The sequence below is a fragment of the Dendropsophus ebraccatus genome, chromosome 14 (genome assembly GCF_027789765.1).
Source record: "Dendropsophus ebraccatus isolate aDenEbr1 chromosome 14, aDenEbr1.pat, whole genome shotgun sequence".
Taxonomy (NCBI): Eukaryota; Metazoa; Chordata; class Amphibia; order Anura; family Hylidae; genus Dendropsophus; species Dendropsophus ebraccatus.
The window spans coordinates 11,278,698-11,304,019 of record NC_091467.1 but is presented as its reverse complement, the minus strand read 5'-3'; the positions used below and the strand labels follow the sequence as shown (position 1 = coordinate 11,304,019).

General features: G+C 46.9%; 1 protein-coding gene across 3 annotated transcripts in view; it reads left to right on the top strand.

Moving 5' to 3' along the window:
- The first annotated feature begins 334 nt into the window (after positions 1–334).
- The window catches only part of CBFA2T2 (CBFA2/RUNX1 partner transcriptional co-repressor 2), a 41,830-nt gene continuing 16,842 nt past the window's right edge, over positions 335–25,322 (top strand). For 2 of the 3 annotated variants that reach the window (XM_069952237.1, XM_069952235.1), the window contains exon 1: positions 12,581–12,719. In XM_069952237.1, the coding sequence (XP_069808338.1) occupies positions 12,692–12,719 (28 nt within the window). In that variant the 5' untranslated portion in view covers positions 12,581–12,691. Of the gene's footprint in view, positions 395–12,580; positions 12,720–25,322 lie in introns of those variants that run through there. The other variant, XM_069952236.1, reaches the window with a different exon arrangement.

The following is a 25,322-nucleotide window of genomic DNA, read 5'->3' as shown; positions in this document are numbered from 1 at the left end:
AGCTGCTGGTACAATCCTATTATACAGAAGATTCAGGCGGGACCTGACCAGGACTGCCACCATCTGTTTCTTCATCAATTCCAGTCTGCACTACAACGGTCATCTGTGTCAAAGCTGTTGAGGCCTAGTGGGGAGAAGGGAGAACTGAAGCCTGTCTGCGCCTCCAAGAAGGTTTCTGAAGAAAAGGACATACTGTATGTGGTTATATGAGAATAAAGATGACGTGTAGTCCATCTAATAGGGAAATAAAAGAGAAACAATGCATGTTCGGCATCTTGAGACGCGTAAAGGGCAGCCATAATACGTTAGCTGGTTAAAGCGTAACCATGGAGATCTGAACTTCCAGATGAACAGAGGGACTCGCCGCTGATCCAGAACCGCCCTGTCATGATAGGTAAACCTTAGGGTGCGTTTACACACACAGATTAGCCAGGAACAGACTATAAACAGAGAACAGGTCAAAAAGGAAAGTCTGAGATTTCTCCTCTTTTCAAATCCATTCCTGGCTTTGGCTTCCAAAATCTGTCAGATAAATCTGTCTGTGTGAAAGCACCATAAGCTCTCTGAACTGGCTGAGTGTGGCTGTCCTCGATAGCGCCCATTCACTCTATCGGCTGTCAGCCACACATCTCCCCAGGCCGTACGATTACTGAGCCATGTAACAGGCAGAGAGTGTAGAGATGAGGGAACCTCGAACACGTGCAGCATGGATACCGGTGGCTAAAGAAGTTGTATGTCACCAGGGCCGGCCTTAGGGTAGATGGCGCCCTGTGCGAAACTTTCTTTTGGCGCCCCCCCCCCCCCCGCCTCTGCTGATTCCCCCTAATAGTGACATAAACTAAATATTACAGCCTCCCACCCCCCCAGACAACCCCCACTGCCCCCCGCTGACTGTTATATATGTGACCTTTTTATCACTTTTTGAATTTTTTTTCTGGGATGTGATTTCACTAAAAATCTGTAAATTTGGACTTCAGGATATCAGGGTATGCTGGGGGTAATAGTTATGCACTGTTTTGGCTGTTGGGGTATGTTGGGGGTAGTAGTTATGCACTGTTTCAGCTGTTTGGGTATGCATGGGGTAGTAGTTATGCACGGTTTAGCTGTTGGGGTATGCTGGGGCTGTAGTTATGCACTGTTTAGCTTTTGGGGTATGTTGGGGGTAGTAGTTATGCACTGTTTAGCTGTTGGGGTATGCTGGGGCAGTAGTTATGCACTGTTTTAGCTGTTGGGGTATGCTGGGAATAGTAGTTATGCACTGTTTAGCTGTTGGGGTATGCTGGGAATAGTAGTTATGCACTGTTTAGCTTTTGGGGTATGTTGGGGGTAGTAGTTATGCACTGTTTAGCTGTTGGGGTATGCTGGGAATAGTAGTTATGCACTGTTTAGCTTTTGGGGTATGTTGGGGGTAGTAGTTATGCACTGTAGCTGTTGGGGTATGCTGGGGATAGTAGTTATGCACTGTTTAGCTTTTGGGGTATGTTGGGGGTAGTAGTTATGCACTGTAGCTGTTGGGGTATGCTGGGGATAGTAGTTATGCACTGTTTAGCTTTTGGGGTATGTTGGGGGTAGTAGTTATGCACTGTAGCTGTTGGGGTATGCTGGGGCAGTAGTTATGCACTGTTTAGCTGTTGGGGTATGCTGGGAATAGTAGTTATGCACTGTTTAGCTTTTGGGGTATGTTGGGGGTAGTAGTTATGCACTGTAGCTGTTGGGGTATGCTGGGGCAGTAGTTATGCACTGTTTAGCTGTTGGGGTATGCTGGGAATAGTAGTTATGCACTGTTTAGCTTTTGGGGTATGTTGGGGGTAGTAGTTATGCACTGTTTAGCTGTTGGGGTATGTTGGGGGTAGTAGTTATGCACTGTTTAGCTTTTGGGGTATGTTGGGGGTAGTAGTTATGCACTGTTTAGCTGTTGGGGTATGCTGGGGCAGTAGTTATGCACTGTTTAGCTGTTGGGGTATGCTGGGGCAGTAGTTATGCACTGTTTAGCTGTTGGGGTATGCTGGGGATAATAGTTATGCACTGTTTAGCTTTTGGGGTATGTTGGGGGTAGTAGTTATGCACTGTTTAGCTGTTGGGGTATGTTGGGGGTAGTAGTTATGCACTGTTTTAGCTGTTGGGGTATGCTGGGGGTAGTAGTTATGCACTGTTTAGCTGTTATACTGTTAGGCAAGGAGAGAAGAGATGCCAATGTCTGTATATATACTGTGACAGTGCATGTATACACAGCAGCAGGGTCAGAACAGTGTACATGAAGTATATTGCCACAGTGTATACAGACTCTACAGAGAGAGAGAGAGAGAGAGAGAGAGAGAGAGAGAGAGAGAAAGAAGATAGAATATACACAGATAGATAGGAGATAGATAGATAGATAGATAATAGATAGATAGAAGATGATAGATAGAAGAAGCATCAGGCTTACAGCAGGGGCACAGGATGCTAGACGCTGCAGGAATTGCTGAGGAGCATGGAGGAGGCACAGGGCTTGGCAGAGGTTACAGGTCATCACACTGATGGGGAAGCACGGCCTGTGCTAAAATGGTCAGCTTACACACACAGTCCGGCACACAGTTGAGCAGGCTGCATTGTGGCAATGAGTGAGTGAGTATCCCACCCGCGCTGGGCGCCGGGGGCGGGGCTTGTCGGCGAGGGGCGGAGCTTACCGGGACGTACCCGGAACATTAATTTGCCAGTCCCTAGTCTGGCTTCAGGAGCGCCCCAAACCAAGCACTATGCAGGGAGGGCAGGCGACCAGCTAGGGGGGCGCTTTGGCAGACAGACAGAACGTCTGTCTGCCAGACAGTTAGATGTGCAACTGTCTGCCAGAGCGCCCCCCAGCGGGCTAGGAGTGATGCGCCCTGTGCAAGCGCACAGGTCGCACACCCCTAAGGCCGGCCCTGTATGTCACCCTAGGGCTGTCTTAATAACATGGATACAGTCATAAGCCATAGGCCATATCCATGATTTCCAGGACTCCCTAGGGCCGCATCCAACTTCTTCAGCCACCAGTAATCAAATGCTGAACGTTTGGGTTCAGATGGACAATGCTTGAGGTGGGTCTGAACTGCCCACTCCACATTGGCCAAGAGGGCACTTCCTGTCCACTAAAAATGTCATAGGAACCAGAAGAGGAGGACCACAGCGGGACCTCAGAGGAGCAGGCTGGGTGAGTATGCTTTATTGTTATTTTCCCTTCAACCCAAAGGATACTGTATAACAGAAACCCTCCCTACCCAGGAAACCCCAACAGAGACACTACTGCTGTGTGGTTATGTCAGGACAAGGATTATTGCACGGCCCCCTCTGCTCTCTCTGAATACACATCTGCCCATCTCCCTGCCCCCTTCCATGTCCACACAGCGGTGTACGGCCCATTGACTAATTGCTATCATTGATTAGATTTTCATTGGGAAGCTATAGGCAATTAGAGCACAAAAAGTAACGCTGACTAATCAATATTACAAATTGAATTTCTAGCCTTGTCGGCCATTCTTCCTATCGATCTCTATTGTCCATGAGCCGCAGGCTGTGAGACACAATGACAGAAACTATTAGCCAGAGAGGGTGCGTTTACACAGAGAGATTGATCTGACAGATTTTGCAAGCCAAAGCCAGGAATAGATTTGAAAAGAGGAGAAATCTCAGTCTTTCCTTTGTGACTTGTTCCCTGCTTATAGTCTGTCCCTGGTTTTGGCTTCATAAATCTGTCAGATAAATCTCTCTGTGTAAACGCACCAAGAGAAATTAATTGATGTAAGACAGACATATAAAAATATATATTATAATGTCATGTTTTTACACTAGATATGCTGTAATTCCGGATACTGTAAGTCTACATATGATTCCTCCCAGGGAGCATACAGGGATACAGCTGATACAACCCCCTGTGATCCTGGACCCCCAAGAGCACAGATCAATTACCAGTTATTTTTATGCATACTTCTATGAATACTTTAATATATACTTATTATTCTATTTAAAAATCTCATCTTCCAGTACTTATCAGCTGCTGTATGTCCTGCAGGAAGTGGTGTATTCTTTCCAATCTGACACAGTGCTCTCTGCTGCCACCTCTGTTCATGTCAGGAACTGTCCAGACCAGGAGAGGTTTTCTATGAGGATTTGATGCTGCTCTGGACAGTTCCTGACATGGACAGAGGTGGCAGCAGAGAGCACTGTGTCAGACTGGAAAGAATACACCACTTCCTGCAGGACATACAACAGCTGATAAGTACTGGAAGACTGGAGATTGTTAAATAGAAGTAAATTACATATCTATATAATTTTCTGACACCAGTTGATTTGAAAGGGAAAAAAAATCCACCGGAGTTCCCCTTTAATGTCTGTATTGTGGAGTGATATAATGTATTTTTACCGAAAGTCTCTATCTACATCCTAAAATGTCTCAGTCACCTCCTGGAAACAAAGTTATTATAAATCCCTATTATAATGTAGACGCGTCCAAATAAAAGTGACCGCAGAAAGAAGCCGGCGGGGTGGCCGTCCATGTGAATACAAAGTCCTGTCATGTAAATCAGCTGCTTGGCATAGAAAAGACACACACTCCGTCTCCAGCGACAGTGAAGTGGCCTTCAGCCTGCCACCTGCCCTGCTGACACTGGATACTGGAGGAACATGCAATGTGACAGCCAGAATAGGACATGTCCTCAGGAAGTCGCCCCACATGTGCAAACACAGCCTGGCCATGGATATTTACACTGCACAGCAAACATCAGTGTCAGTCAGCTGTCAGGCCCCCGCACTGCAGAGGGGAGCAGGCTGAGGTTGGACTTAACTTTGGATTATAAGGAGTTAATGACCCTTGTAAGGAGTAAGAAATTGGGGTGTGGTTGTGTAGAAGTATATATGATATATGATATGTGATATGTGTAGAATATCAATATGATACAGGCCTGGGCTGCTGGGTGACATATGATATATAGCATGCAATGTCATGTGATCTCATGCAAGACCATAATGCAACTGTTCAACATGCAACATGCTACTAGTGACAGTAAGGAGAATGCAAGGAAGCTGAACGCTCAAGAGCGGAGTGCAGGAAGCTGAACGCACCAGAACAAGAGCGGAGTGCAGGAAGCTGAACGCATCAGAGCAAGAGCGGAGTGCAGGAGGCTGAACGCATCAGAGCAAGAGAAGAGTGCAGGAAGCTAAACGCATCAGAGCAAGAGCAGAGTGCAGGAAGCTGAACGCATCAGAGCAAGAGAAGAGTGCAGGAAGCTGTATGCAACAGAGGAAAAGCAGAACACATGAAGCTGTATGCAGCAGAGGAAGAGCGGAGGACAGGAAGCTGTATGCAACAGAGGAAAAGCAGAACACAGGAAGCTGTATGCAGCAGAGGAAAAGCGGAGGACAGGAAGCTGTATGCAGCAGAGGAAGAGCGGAGTGCAGGAGGCTGAACGCATCAGAGCAAGAGAAGAGTGCAGGAAGCTGAACGCATCAGAGCAAGAGAACAGTGCAGGAAGCTGTATGCAGCAGAGGAAAAGCAGAACACATGAAGCTGTATGCAGCAGAGGAAGAGCAGAGTGCAGGAAGCTGTATGCAACAGAGGAAGAGCAGAGTGCAGGAAGCTGTATGCAACAGAGCAGAGTGCAGGAAGCTGTATGCAGCAGAGCAAGAGCGGAGGGCAGGAAGCTGTATGCAGCAAAGGAAGAGCAGAGCGCAGGAAGCTGAATGCAGCAGAGGAAGAGCAGAGTGCAGGAAGCTGTATGCAGTAGAGGAAGAGCAGAGTGCAGGAAGCTGTATGCAGCAGAGGAAGAGCAGAGTGCAGGAAGCTGTATGCAGCAGAGGAAGAGCAGAGCGAAGGAAAAGCTGTATGCAGCAGAGGAAGAGCAGAGTGCAGGATGCTGTATGCAGCAGAGGAAGATCAGAGTGCAGGAAGCTGTATGCAGCAGAGGAAGAGCAGAGTGCAGGAAGCTGTATGCAGCAGAGCAAGAGCAGAACACAGGAAGCTGTATGCAGCAGAGGAAGAGCAGAGTGCAGGAAGCTGTATGCAGAAGAGGAAGAGCGGAGGGCAGGAAGCTGTATGCAGCAGAGGAAGAGCGGAGTGCAGGAGGCTGAACGCATCACAGCAAGAGAAGAGTGCAGGAAGCTGAACGCATCAGAGCAAGAGAAGAGTGCAGGAAGCAGTATGCAGCAGAGGAAAAGCAGAACACAGGAAGCTGTATGCAGCAGAGGAAGAGCAGAGCGCAGGAAGCTGAATGCAGCAGAGGAAGAGCAGAGTGCAGGAAGCTGTATGCAACAGAGCAGAGTGCAGTAAGCTGTATGCAGGAGAGCAAGAGCGGAGTGCAGGAAGCTGTATGCAGCAGAGGAAGAGCAGAGTGCAGGAAGCTGTATGCAGCAGAGGAAGAGCAGAGCGAAGGAAAAGCTGTATGCAGCAGAGGAAGAGCAGAGTGCAGGAAGCTGTATGCAGCAGAGGAAGAGCAGAGTGCAGGAAGCTGTATGCAGCAGAGGAAGAGCAGAGTGCAGGAAGCTGTATGCAGCAGAGGAAGAGCAGAGTGCAGGAAGCTGTATGCAGCAGAGGAAGAGCGGAGGGCAGGAAGCTGTATGCAGCAGAGCAGAGTGCAGGAAGCTGTATGCAGCAGAGGAAGAGCAGAGTGCAGGAAGCTGTATGCAGCAGAGGAAGAGCGGAGGGCAGGAAGCTGTATGCAGCAGAGGAAGAGCGGAGTGCAGGAGGCTGAACGCATCACAGCAAGAGCAGAGTGCAGGAAGCTGTATGCAGCAGAGGAAGAGCAGAGCGAAGGAAGCTGTATGCAGCAGAGGAAGAGCAGAGTGCAGGAAGCTGTATGCAGCAGAGGAAGAGCAGAGTGCAGGAAGCTGTATGCAGCAGAGGAAGAGCAGAGTGCAGGAAGCTGTATGCAGCAGAGGAAGAGCAGAGTGCAGGAAGCTGTATGCAGCAGAGGAAGAGCAGAGTGCAGGAAGCTGTATGCAGCAGAGGAAGAGCGAAGTGCAGGAAGCTGTATGCAGCAGAGCAGAGTGCAGGAAGCTGTATGCAGCAGAGGAAGAGCAGAGTGCAGGACGCTGTATGTAGCAGAGGAAGAGCAGAGCGAAGTAAGCTGTATGCAGCAGAGGAAGAGCAGAGTGCAGGAAGCTGTATGCAGCAGAGGAAGAGCAGAGTGCAGGAAGCTGTATGCATCAGAGGAAGAGCAGAGTGCAGGAAGCTGTATGTAGCAGAGGAAGAGCAGAGCGAAGGAAGCTGTGTGCATCAGAGGAAGAGCAGAGTGCAGGAAGCTGTATGCAGCAGAGGAAGAGCGGAGTGCAGGAAGCTGTATGCAGCAGAGGAAGAGCAGAGTGCAGAAAGCTGTATGCAGCAGAGCAAAAGCAGAACACAGGAAGCTGAATGCAGCAGAGGAAGAGCAGAGTGCAGGAAGCTGTATGCAGCAGAGGAAGAGCAGAGTGCAGGAAGCTGTATGCAGCAGAGGAAGAGCAGAGCGCAGGAGACTGAATGCAGCAGAGGAAGAGCAGAGTGCAGGTAGCTGTATGCAGCAGAGGAAGAGCAGAGTGCAGGAAGCTGTATGCAGCAGAGGAAGAGCAGAGTGCAGGAAGCTGTATGCAACAGAGGAAGAGCAGAGTGCAGGAAGCTGTATGCAACAGAGGAAGAGCAGAGTTCAGGAAGCTGTATGCAGCAGAGGAAGAGCAGAGTGCAGGAAGCTGTATGCAGCAGAGCAGAGTGCAGGAAGCTGTATGCAGCAGAGGAAGAGCAGAGTGCAGGAAGCTGTATGCAGCAGAGGAAGAGCAGAGTGCAGGAAGCTGTATGCAGCAGAGGAAGGGCAGAGTGCAGGAAGCTGTATGCAGCAGAGGAAGAGCGAAGTGCAGGAAGCTGTATGCAGCAGAGGAAGAGCAGAGTGCAGGAAGCTGTATGCAGCAGAGGAAGAGCAGAACACAGGAAGCTGAATGCAGCAGAGGAAGAGCAGAGTGCAGGAATCTGTATGCAGCAGAGGAAGAGCAGAGTGCAGGAAGCTGTATGCAGCAGAGGGAGAGCAGAGTGCAGGAAGCTGTATGCAGCAGAGCAAGAGCGGAGTGCAGGAAGCTGTATGCAGCAGAGGAAGAGCAGAACACAGGAAGCTGTATGCAGCAGAGGGAGAGCAGAGTGCAGGAAGCTGTATGCAGCAGAGGAAGAGCAGAGTGCAGGAAGCTGTATGCAGCAGAGGAAGAGCAGAGTGCAGGAAGCTGTATGCAGCAGAGGAAGAGCGGAGGGCAGGAAGCTGTATGCAGCAGAGCAGAGTGCAGGAAGCTGTATGCAGCAGAGGGAGAGCAGAGTGCAGGAAGCTGTATGCAGCAGAGGAAGAGCAGAGTGCAGGAAGCTGTATGCAGCAGAGGAAGAGCGGAGGGCAGGAAGCTGTATGCAGCAGAGGAAGAGAGGAGTGCAAGAAGCTGTATGCAGCAGAGGAAGTGCAGAGTGCAGGAAGCTGTATGCAGCAGAGGAAGAGCAGAGTGCAGGAAGCTGTATGCAGCAGAGGAAGAGCAGAGTGCAGGAAGCTGTATGCAGCAGAGGTAGAGCGGAGTGCAGGAAGCTGTATGCAGCAGAGGAAGAGCAGAACACAGGAAGCTGTATGCAGCAGAGGAAGAGCAGAACACAGGAAGCTGTATGCAGCAGAGCAGAGTGCAGGAAGCTGTATGCAGCAGAGGAAGAGCAGAGTGCAGGAAGCTGTATGCAGCAGAGGGAGAGCAGAGTGCAGGAAGCTGTATGCAGCAGAGGAAGAGCAGAGTGCAGGAAGCTGTATGCAGCAGAGGAAGAGCAGAACGCAGGAAGCTGTATGCAGCAGAGCAGAGTGCAGGAAGCTGTATGCAGCAGAGGAAGAGCAGAACACAGGAAGCTGTATGCAGCAGAGGAAGAGCAGAGTGCAGGAAGCTGTATGCAGCAGAGGAAGAGCGGAGTGCAGGAAGCTGTATGCAGCAGAGGAAGAGCAGAGTGCAGGAAGCTGTATGCAGCAGAGGAAGAGCGGAGTGCAGGAAGCTGTATGCAGCAGAGGAAGAGCGGAGTGCAGGAAGCTGTATGCAGCAGAGGAAGAGAGGAGTGCAAGAAGCTGTATGCAGCAGAGGAAGAGCAGAGTGCAGGAAGCTGTATGCAGCAGAGGAAGAGCAGAACACAGGAAGCTGTATGCAGCAGAGGAAGAGCAGAACACAGGAAGCTGTATGCAGCAGAGGAAGAGCAGAGTGCAGGAAGCTGTATGCAGCAGAGGAAGAGCAGAGTGCAGGAAGCTGTATGCAGCAGAGGAAGAGCAGAGTGCAGCAAGCTGTGGGTCCACGCACCTGTATGGAAGCTCCCCTATAACTACAGCACTGTTATTACCCCCAAAAGATCATCAAAAATTCTAGCACATATTTCTTGCTTTAATTGTGGAATAATTTCATCCCTAGAACAATGGAACATAATTTAGTCAAGGATGGCAAAAAACCTGTGGCCCAAATTAAACCAATTAATAGCCAAAGCCAGGAACAGACTATAAACAGAGAACATGTCATAATAGAAAAGACTGAGATTCCTGGCTTTGGCTTCAAAAATCTGTCAGATAAATCTCTCTGTGTAAACACACCATAAATTGCATAGTCTTTTACACGGCCGATTATTATTAACAAGCGTTTCTAGGATCGGTCATTTACCTGCTAATCGGCCTGTGTGAATGGGCCAGCGACAAGCGAGGAAACGTCCGCTCACTGCCTCATTGAATCTTTTGTGCAGCCGGTAAAATCATTGTCAGCGACCGCGCATCTCTCCGTGTAACTGTGCAGCCGACAGCAATGTATTTAGATGGTCTGCAGCCATGGTGGGTGAACAAATAATTGCGCCTTGTAAGGATCCCACAAGCAATCGTTCTTTGATCAGAGCTTTTGTATTGGCCCTTATACACGGGCTGATTATCAGGAATGACAGGGAGAGTAAGAGTTAAGTGCAGGCCTGGTTCCATCTGTGGCTGGCAGTAATGGGGGCATCTGTGGCTGACACTGTCAGGCAATCTGTGGCAGGCACCCTGAGGGACATCTGGCATGATGCATCTGAGACACATATGGGGAATCTGGAGTTACTGATAGGGAAACCTAGTATCTTGGGAACGTACAGCCTCCTGGCAAAAATTATAAACTCACCCCCCATAGGGGATAGCTACCTAGCTTTTTTTATTTATGTCACATACACAAATCACAGGTATGACACAATAATGTTTAAAGGGTTAATCCAGACATACAATATTTTTTAAATATTTTTAGCTGGCAGTACTTTAAAAACAAAAATGAATTCATACTCACCTGTCCTGATCCCCAGCAGCCGCCATTCCAATGGCTCCTGATCCCTGCTGCTGCTCCCCACTTCCAATGCAGAAAGTGCCTGCTTAGCCAATCACTGCCTGTAGGGACTCCTGTAGGGATTTCCTTCAGGAAGGACCCACCTATGGAAGCAGCAGAAGTGGAGCAGAACAACAGCTGTGGGGGATTGTGGCAGGTGAGTATGCCATCTTTTTTATTTTCAAAACACGCCAAGTCCAATATAAAATATTTTCCATGGCTGGAATTAACCTTTAAAGGAGGAGTCCGACCTTTTTTTTAAGATAGGGGAACAGCCAAAAAAAAGTACACTAACTCACCTCTCTCTATGCCTCTTTTGTGCCGGATTGCTGCTCCGAGACCCCGCTGGGCTCAAGTCACTGATTGGCTGAGTGGGCTGCCATTTTTCCCCGAGTCGTGACATCATCATAATTTGGGGGAAAATGCCGGTGAGGGTCCTGTGGCCGGTCAGATGGTGCATCTTGGGCTTGGGGAGAGGTAAGCAATGCATCATTGTAAGGGTCCTATTACACGGAGTGATTTTTAACGATTAATGACTAACGATAACCGATCGCAAACGAGATTGTTTATCGTTAACCTGAAATCGTTCAGCATATTACACAGAACGATAGTCGTTAGTTACTATGATCATTATTACGATCGTTACTATGATCGTTTACTCCTTCTGCAAAACAATGGACAATGCGCAATTACACTGAACGATTAGTGAACAAATGCGGAACTTGAGCGAACAAATGTGGAATTACGGCGAACGATTAACGATAATTTTAGGTTCAGATCTAAATCAACGACATATGAACGATTTTTCGATCGTTGCCTGCAATTACACAGAACGATTATCGATTTTCGCATGATAATCGTCCCGGGTAATAGGGCTCTTACTCTCTCCCCTTCCCCTGACACCTGTGACACCTGGTCTGGACTTCTTTAATATCTGCACGTTCTGGCATCATGACACATCCCTCAAATAAGTGAGAAAATTATGGGCCGTAATGACTGATAATAATCGGCCGAAAAAGGCCAATAGTCGCTTGGTTTAATAGGGCCTTTACACACTTGAATTATCATCTTAAAAAATGACTTCATCATCACCAAACCTATTTTTATCGATAGAATTAGAAAAACAGCCAACATTTCTATGTCCCTCTGTGCATTGACTGTTAAAGTATTTTTACATCAACTGGTGTCAGAAAGTTATACAGATTTGTGAAATTACGTCTATTCAGAAAAATCTCCAGTCTTCCAGTACTTATCAGCTGCTGTATGTCCTGCAGGAAGTGGTATATTCTTTCCAGTCTGACACAGTGCTCTCTGCTGCCACCTCTGTCCATGTCAGGAACTGTCCAGAGCAGCAGCAAATCCCCATAGAAAACCTCTCCTGCTCTGGACAGTTCCTGACAGGGACAGAGGTGGCAGCAGAGAGCACTGTGTCAGACTGGAAAGAATACACCACCTCCTGCAGGACATACAGCAGCTGATAGTTATGGGAAGGCTTGAGATTTTTTAATAGCAGTAAATTACAAATCTGTATAACTTTCTGGCACCAGTTGATTTGAAAGAAATCCCTTTAATGGCCCTATTATACGGAAAGATTATTATGTGAAAAATTGCTATATACAGTAGTTCAAATTTAAGCGATAATCTTTCCGTGTGGATGCAGGCAACGATCAAACGACTACATGTTTTTGCGTGCCGTTGATCGCATCTTTTGAGCCGACCAGTAAATCGTTGATATTTGTTCTGTGTACGTACACATCGTTCATTCATTAGTATAGTACAGAGTACAAACAATTGTAATTACCACGGTAAGTAACGACTATTGTTCCGTGTATTGTGGTGAACGATTTCAGGTCGTTTACATCTATCGTTAATCGGAGAAAAGAAAAGATAGGGAAACCTCTGGTGTACTTCAGCTGCTGCAAAACTACAACTCTTCGGCTGTCCAGGCATGATGGGAGTTGTAGTGTTGCACCATCTGGAGGCGAAAGGTTTACCAATTGCAGGAACACCAAGTCGTATGATTCTAAATCTCAATGATTCTGCTTTTATATTGTTTATACGGTCGCTTTGGACTAAAATCCTGACTTTTTTTTTTTTTTTGCACCGAAAACTCTCCGTCCTCCCTGCTATCCCCAGAGCCCAGCTCAGCTATGTGAGCCTGTAATGCTATGTACTATAAGAGGGAGGTGTTTCCTGTTGAGTGAAGGTCCTCCCTAGTAGCTGAGAAGGAGCAATGAGTTCCCTGCCCCCTTTTCCTTGTTTCCTTCCCAGCCCCCTATCCTCCAACCCTCCAGGCTCCTCCAGCAGAGGCCCAGTAACCTCCTGTACTGGAAGGAGCTATCCCTGGAGGACACAGACTAGCTTGTATCCCTATACAGGACTATATAAGATGGTGGGAATCCCAGGATCCTTCCACTGTAAGTATCACATTCTCTTATTTTCACTTGTTGGTCGGAGTTACTGGTTCCTTCGAATCCGTGCGGTCTGGGGAGGATAGTGTTAAAAAGTCTCAATGGTGCAGATGTCCTTATTCAGGGTGGACACCCTATTAGTGGCTCCTTCACGGCTGGGAGAGTACATTCTTAAAGGACCCTTGCGCTTTTTATTGATATAAACACGTCCGTCATTGCTGGGTCAGTGACCGGGACGTGGATGTGTTAGGTCATAGTTTGGCGATGATATCATCGGAGGTTGTTCGGATGTCGTGAGCAAGATATGGTCGAAACGCTATGATATATATATATCTATCGAGATATGGTCGAAACGCTATAATATATATATCGAGATGTGGTCGAAACGCTGTGCATGAAGTGATGCAGTGTGAACACGGCCGCGGTGGAGGACGAGGAGATAACGAAGCCAATCCTATTGAGATAATCTTTGGGTCATTGCGTCATGACCTGAATCTTAAGATGCTTAGGGTCCTATTAGACAAAGCAATTTTATTTAAAAATTTATTTTTTTTTGCTGTTTTTTTCTCCCCGATAAACCATTGCAAACGGCTAGAAATCGTTCATGAAACAATCGTCGTTAGTTATGATCCTAATATACTTGATCAGATATCCGAACGTATATACGTGCACGATTAGCGAACAGTAATTTTATGATCATCGACATACGGACAAATTTTCGTTCGATCGTTGCTGGAGAGATTGTTGCTTAAATTCACGCCAATTTTTTTTGTACATTAACCGACCCGTGTAATAGGGCCCTTATGTGCTCTACATACATGAGTGATGTTACGTCTCCGTCCGTCTATGACAGCGCATTGGCTACGGTGCTGAGTGTGCAGATGTGATGGTGAGCGGCGGTGGTGGCGGCTGTGTAGCACCCATCACCTGTGTGTATATATGTTCTATGTTAGTAATAGCCCCTGCTCTGTTCTATAAATATTATGTCTCCACTCCGTGTTCTGTTTATCCACCATAAAACGTAAGCGACACATAGCGCTCAGCGGGAGGTCCGTCCTGTATACACAGTAGCACAAGGTCTGGCCTTTTTTGGTTGTAGGTTATGGGCCAGATCATATGGGCCTCCCATACTTCACTGTATTTACACTTCACCCGAAAAGGTAGGAAGGACCCCTGTAAAGTTATTATAGGTCGGTCACATGATATAGGTTTTGATCCAGTGGGAATTTAATGGGTATATAAAGTATACCTAAAACGGCACGTGTGATTATAGGACATATTAAAGGGGTAGTCCAGCCAGGACCCCCTTTTTCCGAAGAGGTGGGTGAAAAAAATGATATCCACTTACCTCCCTGGCTCCAGCGCTGCCACCTACATTCGGCCACCTCAATCCCTGATGTACGGCCGTTTCTGGTATTAAGACGTGACGCCATTCAGGGTCAGAGGCAGGATACTGCTACAGCTTCTGAATGGCTGAGTGGGCCTATCATGTCACGTCTCAGTACCAGGAAGCGCCCGCACACCGGGGGACTGGAGCGGAGGAATGTGTGCGGCAGTGCAGGAGACAGGGAGGTAAGCCGGTTATTTTTTTTCACCCACCGCTTCCTAGGGCATTCTAAAAAAAAGGGGTCCTGGACGGAATACCCCTTTAAGGGTAGGATATATACTTTTCCTTCCTAATGGATCCACTTTTGGCTTTAGAAAAAAAGAAAACTTCTGGATCTGTACGCCCAGGGCCTAGATCAGAGATAGGGAACCTTCGGCCCTCCAGCTGTTGCAAAACTACAATTCCCATCAAAGGCTGTCCAGGCATGATGGGAGTTGTAGTTTTGAAACGGCTGAAGGGCAGGAGGTTCCCTATCCCTGGTCTAGATGATATAATGGAGTATGCCCAGTTATAAGGCTGCATTATGAATGGATGACATCTGTATTTCTGTACAGTACCGATGGGCGTCTTAGAGGCAGGAAATTTACTACTTCTTGAAAAACAAATATGGAGGCAATATAGATCAAATATGGAGGCACTTGTATTTTAATCCCTTTCCGTGGACTTTAATTGATGCTTTCCATCTGCAATGCACATGCTGCGTTATATATACAATATGGCCATGTGAGGAGCCTTATAGGTTTATAATAGCTCCCTATTACGTTCTGCACAATACAGATGTAATACAGATGGATATATATATTATAGGCTATTATAGGTAATAGTATATGTACATGGATTTCTATGTTGAGTTTATGGTGTATATCAGGATTGAGGACCCTTTGGCCCTCCAGTTGTTGTAAAACTACAATTCCCATCATGTCTGGACAGCCAAATCTTCAGTCTTCCAGCACATATCAGCTGCTGTGTGCCCTGCAGGAAGTGGTGTATTTTTTTCAGTCTGGAGAGCAGGAGAGGTTTTCTATAGGGATTTGCTACTGCTCTGGACAGTTCCTGACATGGACAGAGGTGGCAGCAGAGAGCACTGTGTCAGGCTGGAGAGAATACACCACTTCCTGCAGAACAAACAGCAGCTGATAAGTAGTTGACAACCTGAGATTTTTTTTTTTATTCGAATTTTTTCCATGAACAACCCCTTTAATCTTTACGTCCAAGCATGATGGGAGTCGTAGTTTAGCAATGGTACTAGGGCCGCACTGTTGCAATGGTTAATGACAAACATATGTTATCGAGTCCCCAGTGGATAGAGTGGAGTAAATCCGATTTCCTCTGTTACGGGTATATGAGTAATAGACGTTGGTGGTTGATATTGGACAATCGCATATACGTTAAAATTTGGTTGGTCGGTTCCAGTCCTAAGTAATAGCCAATATGTTAGATGACTTAAAGGAACCCGCCCCACCCCTCCCCCCCAGAGAAATATACTTGACAAGAAGCCAAGGGAATGGAATATTGCATTGTGGTTCCTGTGCGCGGACATTATCAGGGGTCCAGGCCTGGCTTGCGTTATGGCGTGTGAGGTTTCACAGAGCCAACCCGTCTCTGAGCGCAGCTGCTATAGATTAACGTCCGAGACGCCATTGATTAGACAGACGCAGCGCGCCGCCTGGGTATAAATAGAAGTTTTCTTGAAACAACTTTTTTTTTTTTTTTTTTTTAAAGGGAAATCAAACTGTTTAGTGTGTGAGCATGGCTGCAGATGGTATTGGTTATACACATATGTACCGCACATGTGTGCAGGTAGCGGAGATTCATGCTAGTAACACATCTCTGGAGCCAGATAGTCTAGCGGCCACATGTTACCTCCGGCTCCGGGGTTTCGGGAAAATTATTGTATAAATATCTCCAGTAATTGGTTCCCATCAGCCTTCGGCTGTCCAGGCATCATGGGAATTGTAGTTTTGCAACAGCTGGATGGCGAAGGTTCCCCATTCCTGGTATAGGGCTTTGGCATCTGTATTATCCTTCAGATTATTGTTAAATCGTTTGAATCTAATCGATAATCGTTCGGTTGAATAGCAGTTAACGACTAACGACCGAACAAGAAATCGTTGATCGTTTAATAAGACCTGGACCTATTTTTATCGTTGCTCATTTGCATTGAACAAGAAGTCGTTCGGTCGTTCGCAGTAGTGACGAACGCAATAGCGACGACAAGACGACCACAAGAACGATCATAAGTAACGATTATCTTTCCATGTTAATGGATAAACGATTACAGGTCTTTCGGAATAGGGGTCGTTATAATTGTTTATCGTTAACGATTATGCGAACAATAATCGTCCCGTGGAATAGGGCCCTAAGGGCCTTAAGACACGGGACGATTATCGTGCAAAAAATCGCTATATTCGAATTTAAACGATAATCGTTCTGTGCAAGGCAACGATCGAAAAATCGTTCGTATGTTGTTGATTTTTGACGATAATCGTTCACTGTAATTCCACATTCGTTCGCTCAAGTTCCGCATTTGTTCACTAATCGTTCAGTGTAATTGTACATTATTCATTGTTTTACTGGGAACAGACGGAATAAACGACCATAGTAACGATCGTAACTAATGATTTGTTTTGTGTAATATGGTGAACGATTTCAGGTTAACAATAACAATCTTGTTTGCGATCGTTTATAGGACCTATTACACAGCCCGATAATCGTTTACCAAGGGCTGCAGGGGCATTGTTACCGATGTCCTTGCAGCCCTTGCTAAATTGGTATACGTTACCTATCCCGGCTCCAGGGCTCCTCCTGTTTTATCTGACAATCCACTCAGCAAATCACTGCTCGCGGCGGTCCCGGCCTGTGATTGGCTGAGCGGCCTGTCAGCTAAGACAGACCACTCTGAAGCTGCAGAGCGCAGGTGGAGCCCTGGACCATGGATAGGTAATGTATTTCTTTTGCAAATCGTTAGCCGCCTGCTGCGCACCGCTATCACACATAGCAGTGCGCGGTCGGTATTATAGGTCAGAACCAATATCAACGATCAGCGATGACAACGATCATTGGCTGATCGTTGTGTTTATTACACGAAACGATAATCGGCCGCATAAGGCCGATTCTTCCCATTAGGGTCCTTAGGATACAAAGGCACAAACCAGTAGCCAATACCATTTCCTTGTGTTCCTAGGACGGTTTCTATGTAATTTTCTCCATTGAAAGCAATAGAGGAAAATGACATGTAAACACAGCGTGCTGTAAAAGCCATGTGGCGTTCAGGTGCTTCATAAAATTGCGATTTTGTTCTCTATGATACAACATCTGGTCTAAAAATGTCTGAGCGTCTATCTTAATAGCAGCCATACACATACAGAAGGGCCCTCCAGCTGTTGTTGCAAAACTACAATTCCCATCATGCCTGAGCTAGAGCTTTGGCTGTCCAGGCATGATGGGAATTGTAGTTCCCATTAGAGAAGCCATTGGTTGTGCGCTTGTTTAGCTGACAGCCACGTAAATAATTATGGTACAGCGGCGAGAGCCAAGTATAGCACTCAGCTTCATAGAGGATGAATAAAGCTGGGGGTCACGTGCCGTACCCGTGACTATTCATAACAAAGGAGGCAGGGCCGATCTGTAGCTATCTGGGGGGTACGGAGGTTGGACCCCCTTGAATTCTCTCACTTGTTCCCCATCCTGTGGACGTTTTAATCTAGAACCCCTTTAACCAGGAAGTTTGGGTCTCCATGGATACGGAATTGGACCTTAATGAGCACGACTCCCATTGGATCCAATACCACATTAGGGTCTCATTGCATGTTGGAGACCATGGAGACCTGAACTTAGAGAAGAAGTCTGGGGATTATGAAAATCGGGGATGCTTGTCCCCGCTGATGGACAGCCCGCTCAGCCAAACAGTGACTGAAGAGGCATCCTGCCCCAGTCACTGACTGGCTTAGCCAGTCCATCAGCTTGGTCGTGACGTGTACAGCGTAGAGATCCTGGTGCTCGGCGGGGTTCCCGAGGCCGGTCCCGACGCTCACTGTAGGCACTGGGAGAGGTAAATGCCTACTCCTGATCAAAACTCCTTTAAAGGAGAACTCCGGGCTGAGGTGATTTTTGGAGTGCTGCTGAGGGGGAGGATGGAAGAAGTACCATACTCTTACCGCTATCGCTCCCAGTATCCCACAGCTCTGGTCTTCTGGTCCCAGAGCGGGGAGGTGTTAGGCCCCTCAGCCAGTCAGCGGCCAATACAAACCCCGCTACACTAATAAATATATATATATATATATATATATATATATATATACACACTCACCGGCCACTTTAGATACAACAAGGTGCTGGAAGCATTCCTCAGAGATTTTGGCCCATATTGACATGATGACATCACACAGTTGCCGCAGATTTGTCGGCTGCACATCCATGATGCGAATCTCCCGTTCCACCACATCCCAAAGATGCTCTATTGGATTGAGATCTGGTGACTGTGGAGGCCATTGGAGTACAGTGAACTCATTTTCATGTTCAAGAAACCAGTCTGAGATGATTCTAGCTTTATGACATGGCGCATTATCCTGCTGAAAGTAGCCATCAGATGTTGGGTAGATTGTGGTCATAAAGGGATGGACATGGTCAGCAACAATACTCAGGTAGGCTGTGGCGTTGCAACGATGCTCAATTGGTACCAAGGGGCCCAAAGAGTGCCAAGAAAATATTCCCCACACCATGACACCACCACCACCAGCCTGAACCGTTGATACAAGGCAGTATGGATCCATGCTTTCATGTTGTTGGCGCCAAATTCTGACCCTACCATCCGAATGTCGCAGCAGAAATCGAGACTCATCAGACCAGGCAACGTTTTTCCAATCTTCTACTGTCCAATTTCGATGAGCTTGTGCAAATTGTAGCCTCAGTTTCCTGTTCTTAGCTGAAAGGAGTGGCACCCGGTGTGGTCTTCTGCTGCTGTAGCCCATCTGCCTCAGAGTTGGACGTACTGTGCGTTCAGAGATGCTCTTCTGCCTACCTTGGGTGTAACGGTTGGCTATTTGAGTCACTGTTGCCTTTCTATCAGCTCGAACCAGTCTGCCCATTCTCCTCTGACCTCTGGCATCAACAAGGCATTTCCGCCCACAGAACTGCCGCTCACTGGATGTTTTTTCTTTTTCGGACCATTCTCTGTAAACCCTAGAGATGGTTGTGCGTGAAAATCCCAGTAGATCAGCAGTTTCTGAAATACTCAGACCAGCCCTTCTGGCACCAACAACCATGCCACGTTCAAAGGCCTCAAATCACCTTTCTTCCCCATACTGATGCTCGGTTTGAACGGCAGGAGATTGTCTTGACCATGTCTACATGTCTAAATGGCCACCATGTGATTGGCTGATTAGAAATTAAGTGGTAACGTGCAGTTGGACAGGTGTACCTAATAAAGTGGCCGGTGAGTGTGTGTGTGTGTATATATATATATATATATATATATATATATAACATGTTTCATAACCCCCTGGAAGCCATGAGTCAATAGGTAAATAATACATGTAGGAGCAGCTGTCAGGCTGTCAGTCAGTGACAATACGTGCAGCCTGTGGGTGTGGGAGCAGCCAGGTGTGCATGGTGACCTAGCAGGTGTGTTACTTCTATGACACCTGGGACACAATTCAACGCTTCCCACCAGGTGTCCAGGCCTCGGCGTTACCTCAGGCCAGACTATGGGGGATGTGCGTAAAGTAGTTAACCCTTTGTATGCTACCACAAGATCACACGGGTGCAAGAAACCATCTGAATCTTCTCCCTGCCCTCCATATGTCTTTCTTTTCCCCTCGGAAATGGAATCTTATCTGAGCCAGATGCAGCGTGATGTGAATAGGCGCAGCCCTGTATTTATATGTTAACAGCCCACTCAGCTGGGTGACAAAACATTTCCTTCATGCCATGAGCGGCCTTTGTCAGGCTAATGCCCCCTCCCAGAGGCCTTTGCAGAAAGCTGCCTATTAGCTGACTTACTGATGTGGTCGCGGAACACAAAGAAATCCCTCCATGCTCCCAGTTCGCTTCCAAACAATCCGGCTCATAGTAATGACTCTGGTTTATTTATCATGCTATTTCTGCGCCGATGGGTAAAAATGGGAAAATACAGATTTCTATATCCTAAAATTGCTCAACCTGCAGGGGCCGTGGGATTTTCACAGGAGGAAGCCATCTTTGTCTTTTGCGATGTTATTCATGTTCCACCAATATGCAGATGCTGCACAATGTACGTAGACTGTATACAGCCGAATGCGTAGAGTATGAGTGGATTTCCCTGCACTAAAAGGACAATATTATATATTAAAAAGATTACAGTGACCCATAGGTCTAGACTATGATGTAGTCGATAGCACTTTTGGGGTCCTCAGTCCCCTGGGACACCCCCTTTAGTTATGGCTGGGGGAAAGAATGTCTTATAACTAAAGATGAGCACGGCTCGGCTGACCGCTCGGAATTTGATTACCGAGCTCTAAGGAGTCCTGGTGGATACAGCCTACGGCCTATGGTTATATGTATGTTATCCAGGACTTTTTAGGGCTGCATCCACCTTCTTCAGCCACCAGTAATAAAAAGCCAAATGATCCAACTCAAGCAAGTTATACCAACGTCAGTCCGATTGGCCAACCTTAGGCCGGTTTCACATGGATGTAATATGGCCGCCCTTTTGCATCCATATTACTGGCCCAACCATGTTGATGACTCAAGCTGCCTCCTGTGAGCTTTAGGTTGGATTCACACTTGGTCGGTTTTAGCCAGAAACAAAATTAGATCTGAAGCGGAAAAGGTGCAGTAGTGTTTCTTGGTTGGTTTTATTCCTGGTTTTGGCATACATAGAATCTGTCCTCAATTGCCACCAAATTACAGACCCATTCATCTCTATGGCCCCATTTATGTGTTATGGATGTGTGTTGGGGCCCTTATCCGTGCCTGATCGGCCCTAGTATGGATCACCATTCGCCAATGAATGGGTCTATGCATTGCAGATGACTACAGATGCACGTTAGTAGTGCTGTCTATAGCTACAGGTCCATGGTTATAGACTGCTCTACAGAGGTGTGAATGCAGCCTTTCCACCCCTGGGGAGTTTGCAGTTTCTTGGTCAGTCTTAAGGCAAGTTCACATCACACTCGGCATTTACGTCAGCAACATATCATAAAGGGATACCAATATTTTCTGTAGGGAACATACGGCCATAGGCTGTATCCATCTTTTTTTTTTTTTTTTTTTTTTTTGCCCTAGGGCAACCTCCAACTTTTCCAGCCATCGGAAGTGAAATGCGGAGCGTTCAGGTTCGGAGAATGTTACTAGACCCGAACAGTTCGGCAAGTTCACTCCACATAATCCCTAGTTACCTATGTTTGGCCCAGTAAACTTTAATGGGCCCATAGTCCATAGTGTACGTTGGCATCCCCTTTTGATGGGATGCACCAAACACTATACAAGCTTACCCGAATTTACATGAACCCTTCGGCCCTTCGGCTGTCCAGGCATGATGGGAATTGTAGTTTTGCAACAGGGCCAAACGTTCCCATCCCTAACTTATAGCGTACAACGGTTCACTTGTAGCCAACTTTTGCTCCTGTGTATATCCTGACTCTGACTTCTCCAATGAATTATAAGACTGCAGCTGGAATTTGTGCTTCTCCGTATTAAATATTTATCAGTTCCTATTCTTGCAGCACCGTCTTATCACTATGTGGGTTTCAACTTTCTTCAGGTAGGATCACATAAGTCTATAAACAGTAGCACGTCCACCATATAGAGTGCACACACACCCCCGGTATGGTCCACCAGCTCGGCCCCCCAGGCTACGCTGTAATGACATGCTGTGTAATGGAGGTGGGTGGCTGACTTCCTTATGAAATGAATAGCTGGGAGCAGCTCAGTCTCCATCAGACATCCTGGAGCCGCAGGCCCGTCCTCTGGAATGCAAGCAAAACCTCACTCTCCGCTCCTTGTGAGGGGGGAACAATTAATGGCTGTAGGATCTGTGGTCATGGGAACCTTTTACAGGATATCTCAGAAATCAAACGCTGGATATCTAAATTCCGTCTGCGCTTTATCCATAGTGAAATAACGGGAGACAATAATGGACGTGATATATATTAGGCTATAAATATAAGGGACAATTAAACCAAATGGCAATGATGATCGGTAAATTAAAAAAAAAAAAAAAGTCTGATGTTTTGGGGTCTGAATTTTGAGATGATGATGAAACGAGAAAGAGGAGGTGCTCTGCTAAGGGCCCTTTTCCACGGGACGATTATCGTTCGCATAATCGTTAACGATAAACGATCCAAATGACCGCTATTACGAAAGACTTGAAATCGTTCACCCATTTACATGGACAGATAATTGTTACTTATGATCGTTCTTGCGGTCGTCTTGTCGTCGCTATTGCGTTCGTCACTACTGCAAACAACTGAACGACTTCTTATTCAATGCGAACGATTTGCGAATGAGCAACGATAAAAATAGGTCCAGGTCTTATTAAACGATCAACAATTTCTCGTTCAGTCGTTAACTGCTATTCAACCGAACGATTATTAACGATAATCTGAACGATAATTGTCCGGTGGAATAGGGCCCTAAGCTCTTCTCTCCTCGATACTGGAGACAAAATTCTATAGTAAAGCCCCTATTACACGGGGCAATGCAGAGAAGCAGACGAACGCTCGCTTGATCCTCGTTCCCCGCTATTACGTGCGTCGGCAGCGAGCGAGTAAGAGCATGGGGGCCGTAAGGAGCTAGATCATCCAGGCAGCCCATAGAAGATAGCGGCGGTCTGCTGCTGCCACCGCTCCTATTGTGTGGAGTGACAGCAGCATATCGCTACTATCGTGTTTGTTGACATTTCGACATGTTGAAAGACAACGATCAGCCGACACCGTGCGCGTCGGCTGATCGTTGTCCTCTATTACACTAAGCGATTATCGTCCAAATATGGCCAATAATCGCTTCATGTAATAAGGCCTTAAGTCTATGGAGCCAATCTCCTGAACAGTGGAGAGAGATGAGGAGAAAAGGGGTTGGGGTCTGAGTACGCAAATGTTGACTCATCAAAACTTTTGACATGCGCCTCTATAACATCAAAGGATTTTTGGATTACTGCAACACGTAAATTACATATTACAGAAAGGTCTTATGAACCCACCAATTTCAGTGGGACCTGAAATGTGAAAGGGTCCTATTAGATGGACCAATGGCGGCACGATCAATAATACAAATGAGCACCCGTCTGCTAGACTTACTGAGCCTATAATACGGCTCAATGACCGTTTCGCAAGGGCTGCATGGACATCGTTAGTGATGTCTGTGTAGCCTTTTCCTTAAATTGCTATACATTACCTCTCCACGCTCCCAGTGTTGTCCTTCCCTCTTCTTGCTTATCAGCACCGCGGCTGCAGCTTCAGAGCAGTTTCTGAACAGTACCGCCACGGCCAGTGAATGGCTGAGCGGCCTGTGAGCTCAGAGACCACTTCGAAGCTGCAGCGGGACTGCTCCGGGAAGCTCAGAGACCGCTTCGAAGCTACAGCGTGACTGCTCCGGGAAGCTCACAGACCGCTTCGAAGCTGCAGGGTGACTGCTCCGGGAAGCTCACAGACCGCTTCGAAGCTGCAGGGTGACTGCTCCGGGAAGCTCACAGACCGCTTCGAAGCTGCAGGGTGACTGCTCCGGGAAGCTCACAGACCGCTTCGAAGCTGCAGGGTGACTGCTCCGGGAAGCTCACAGACCGCTTCGAAGCTGCAGAGGGAAGGAGAACATGGGGAGTGTGGAGAGGTAATGTATAACAATTTATTCAACTTTTTAGCCGCCAGCCGCACATCGCTATTACACTTAGGCCACAACCAAGTGTGTCAGTGACTTTCTCTCCTCTACATATTGAACACGGGGGAATGATGACAAATAGCTGTTGTTCGAACGTTCATTCAGCGATAGATTAATGGTGTATGGCCTGCGAGAGTCCCCATGGTCTCCTTTACCCCTGAATTGTGCGCCATTCTGTGTAATACAACACAACAATTATCCTCTAGAAACAACGCTTTATGTGACTTCTAGAGATGAGTGTGACCGGAGCATACTCGTGTCCGATCATTCAGCATTTGATTACCGGTGGCTGAAGAAGTTGGATAAAGAAGTTGAAAACATGGCTACAGCCAGAGACTTTTTCCACCAGGACTCCCTAAGGCTTCATCCGACTTCTTCAGCCACCAGATCGGACCTTGGCACAGTAGGGCCCCACAGATTTCTATGGAGGCTGTATAACTTAGAGGTAGTAGGGTTATAGTTACATAAATTTTTTTTCTATTTTTTGCAATTATTTTTGTAATGGCGCCATGCTTGATTTTTTTTTTATATCTGGATTGAGACCGAAACCTCTGTAGATTCACCCGTATACTCAGCAAAAATGAGCGGTCAACTGGGGATTGTATGGAAAAGGGGGAGGGGAGGTCACTGCTTGTTTACGCTCTTTCATGGTTACGGGATACATCCGTAGGGATTTCACTATATATCCAATGTCCATGGCTGAGTCTTCTGTTATTTAGACATGATGTCAATACCCCAGGATGACTGCAGCTGGGAGGAATAATGGCTTCTGGGGGTCTCCCGTGCTTCCCAGGGACTGCCGGCAACTTTTGAAGTAGCATTACCCATTATTTCTTCCCAAGATATCAATTAGAGAGATGTAAAATTAGCAGATTTTGCGCAGTTTCAGCAGTAAACGTTCTTTGTTTCAGTTCTTCCGGGTGCAGAAGTTGGAGCCCTAAAAAACATGGATACAACCATAGGCCACAGATGTTTTCCTGGCAACACTAGGGCGGCATCCAACTTCTTTCGACAGGTTCTCTCAAGACTACTCCACAAGCAAGCCCCGATCAACAAGATCAGTACTCCGTATTGGTGCCTCCTTGACTTATCTAGGAGGGTCCTTAAAGGGAATCTGTTATCACTTTCATACTAAAGGCTTTTTTACATGGGCCAATAGCTAGAAACGCTAATTCGGCTCATAGTTGTAAAAGTGACCGCAATCAGCCGAGGAGCGGGAAAGTGCCTGATCCTCAACTGATTGCATCTTTTCAGCAGGCCTTAAAGGGGTACTCTGGTGAAAATCTTTTTCTTTCAAATCAACTGGTTTCAGAAATTTATACAGATTTTTAATTTACTTCTATTTAAAAAAATCTCCAGTCTTCCGGTAC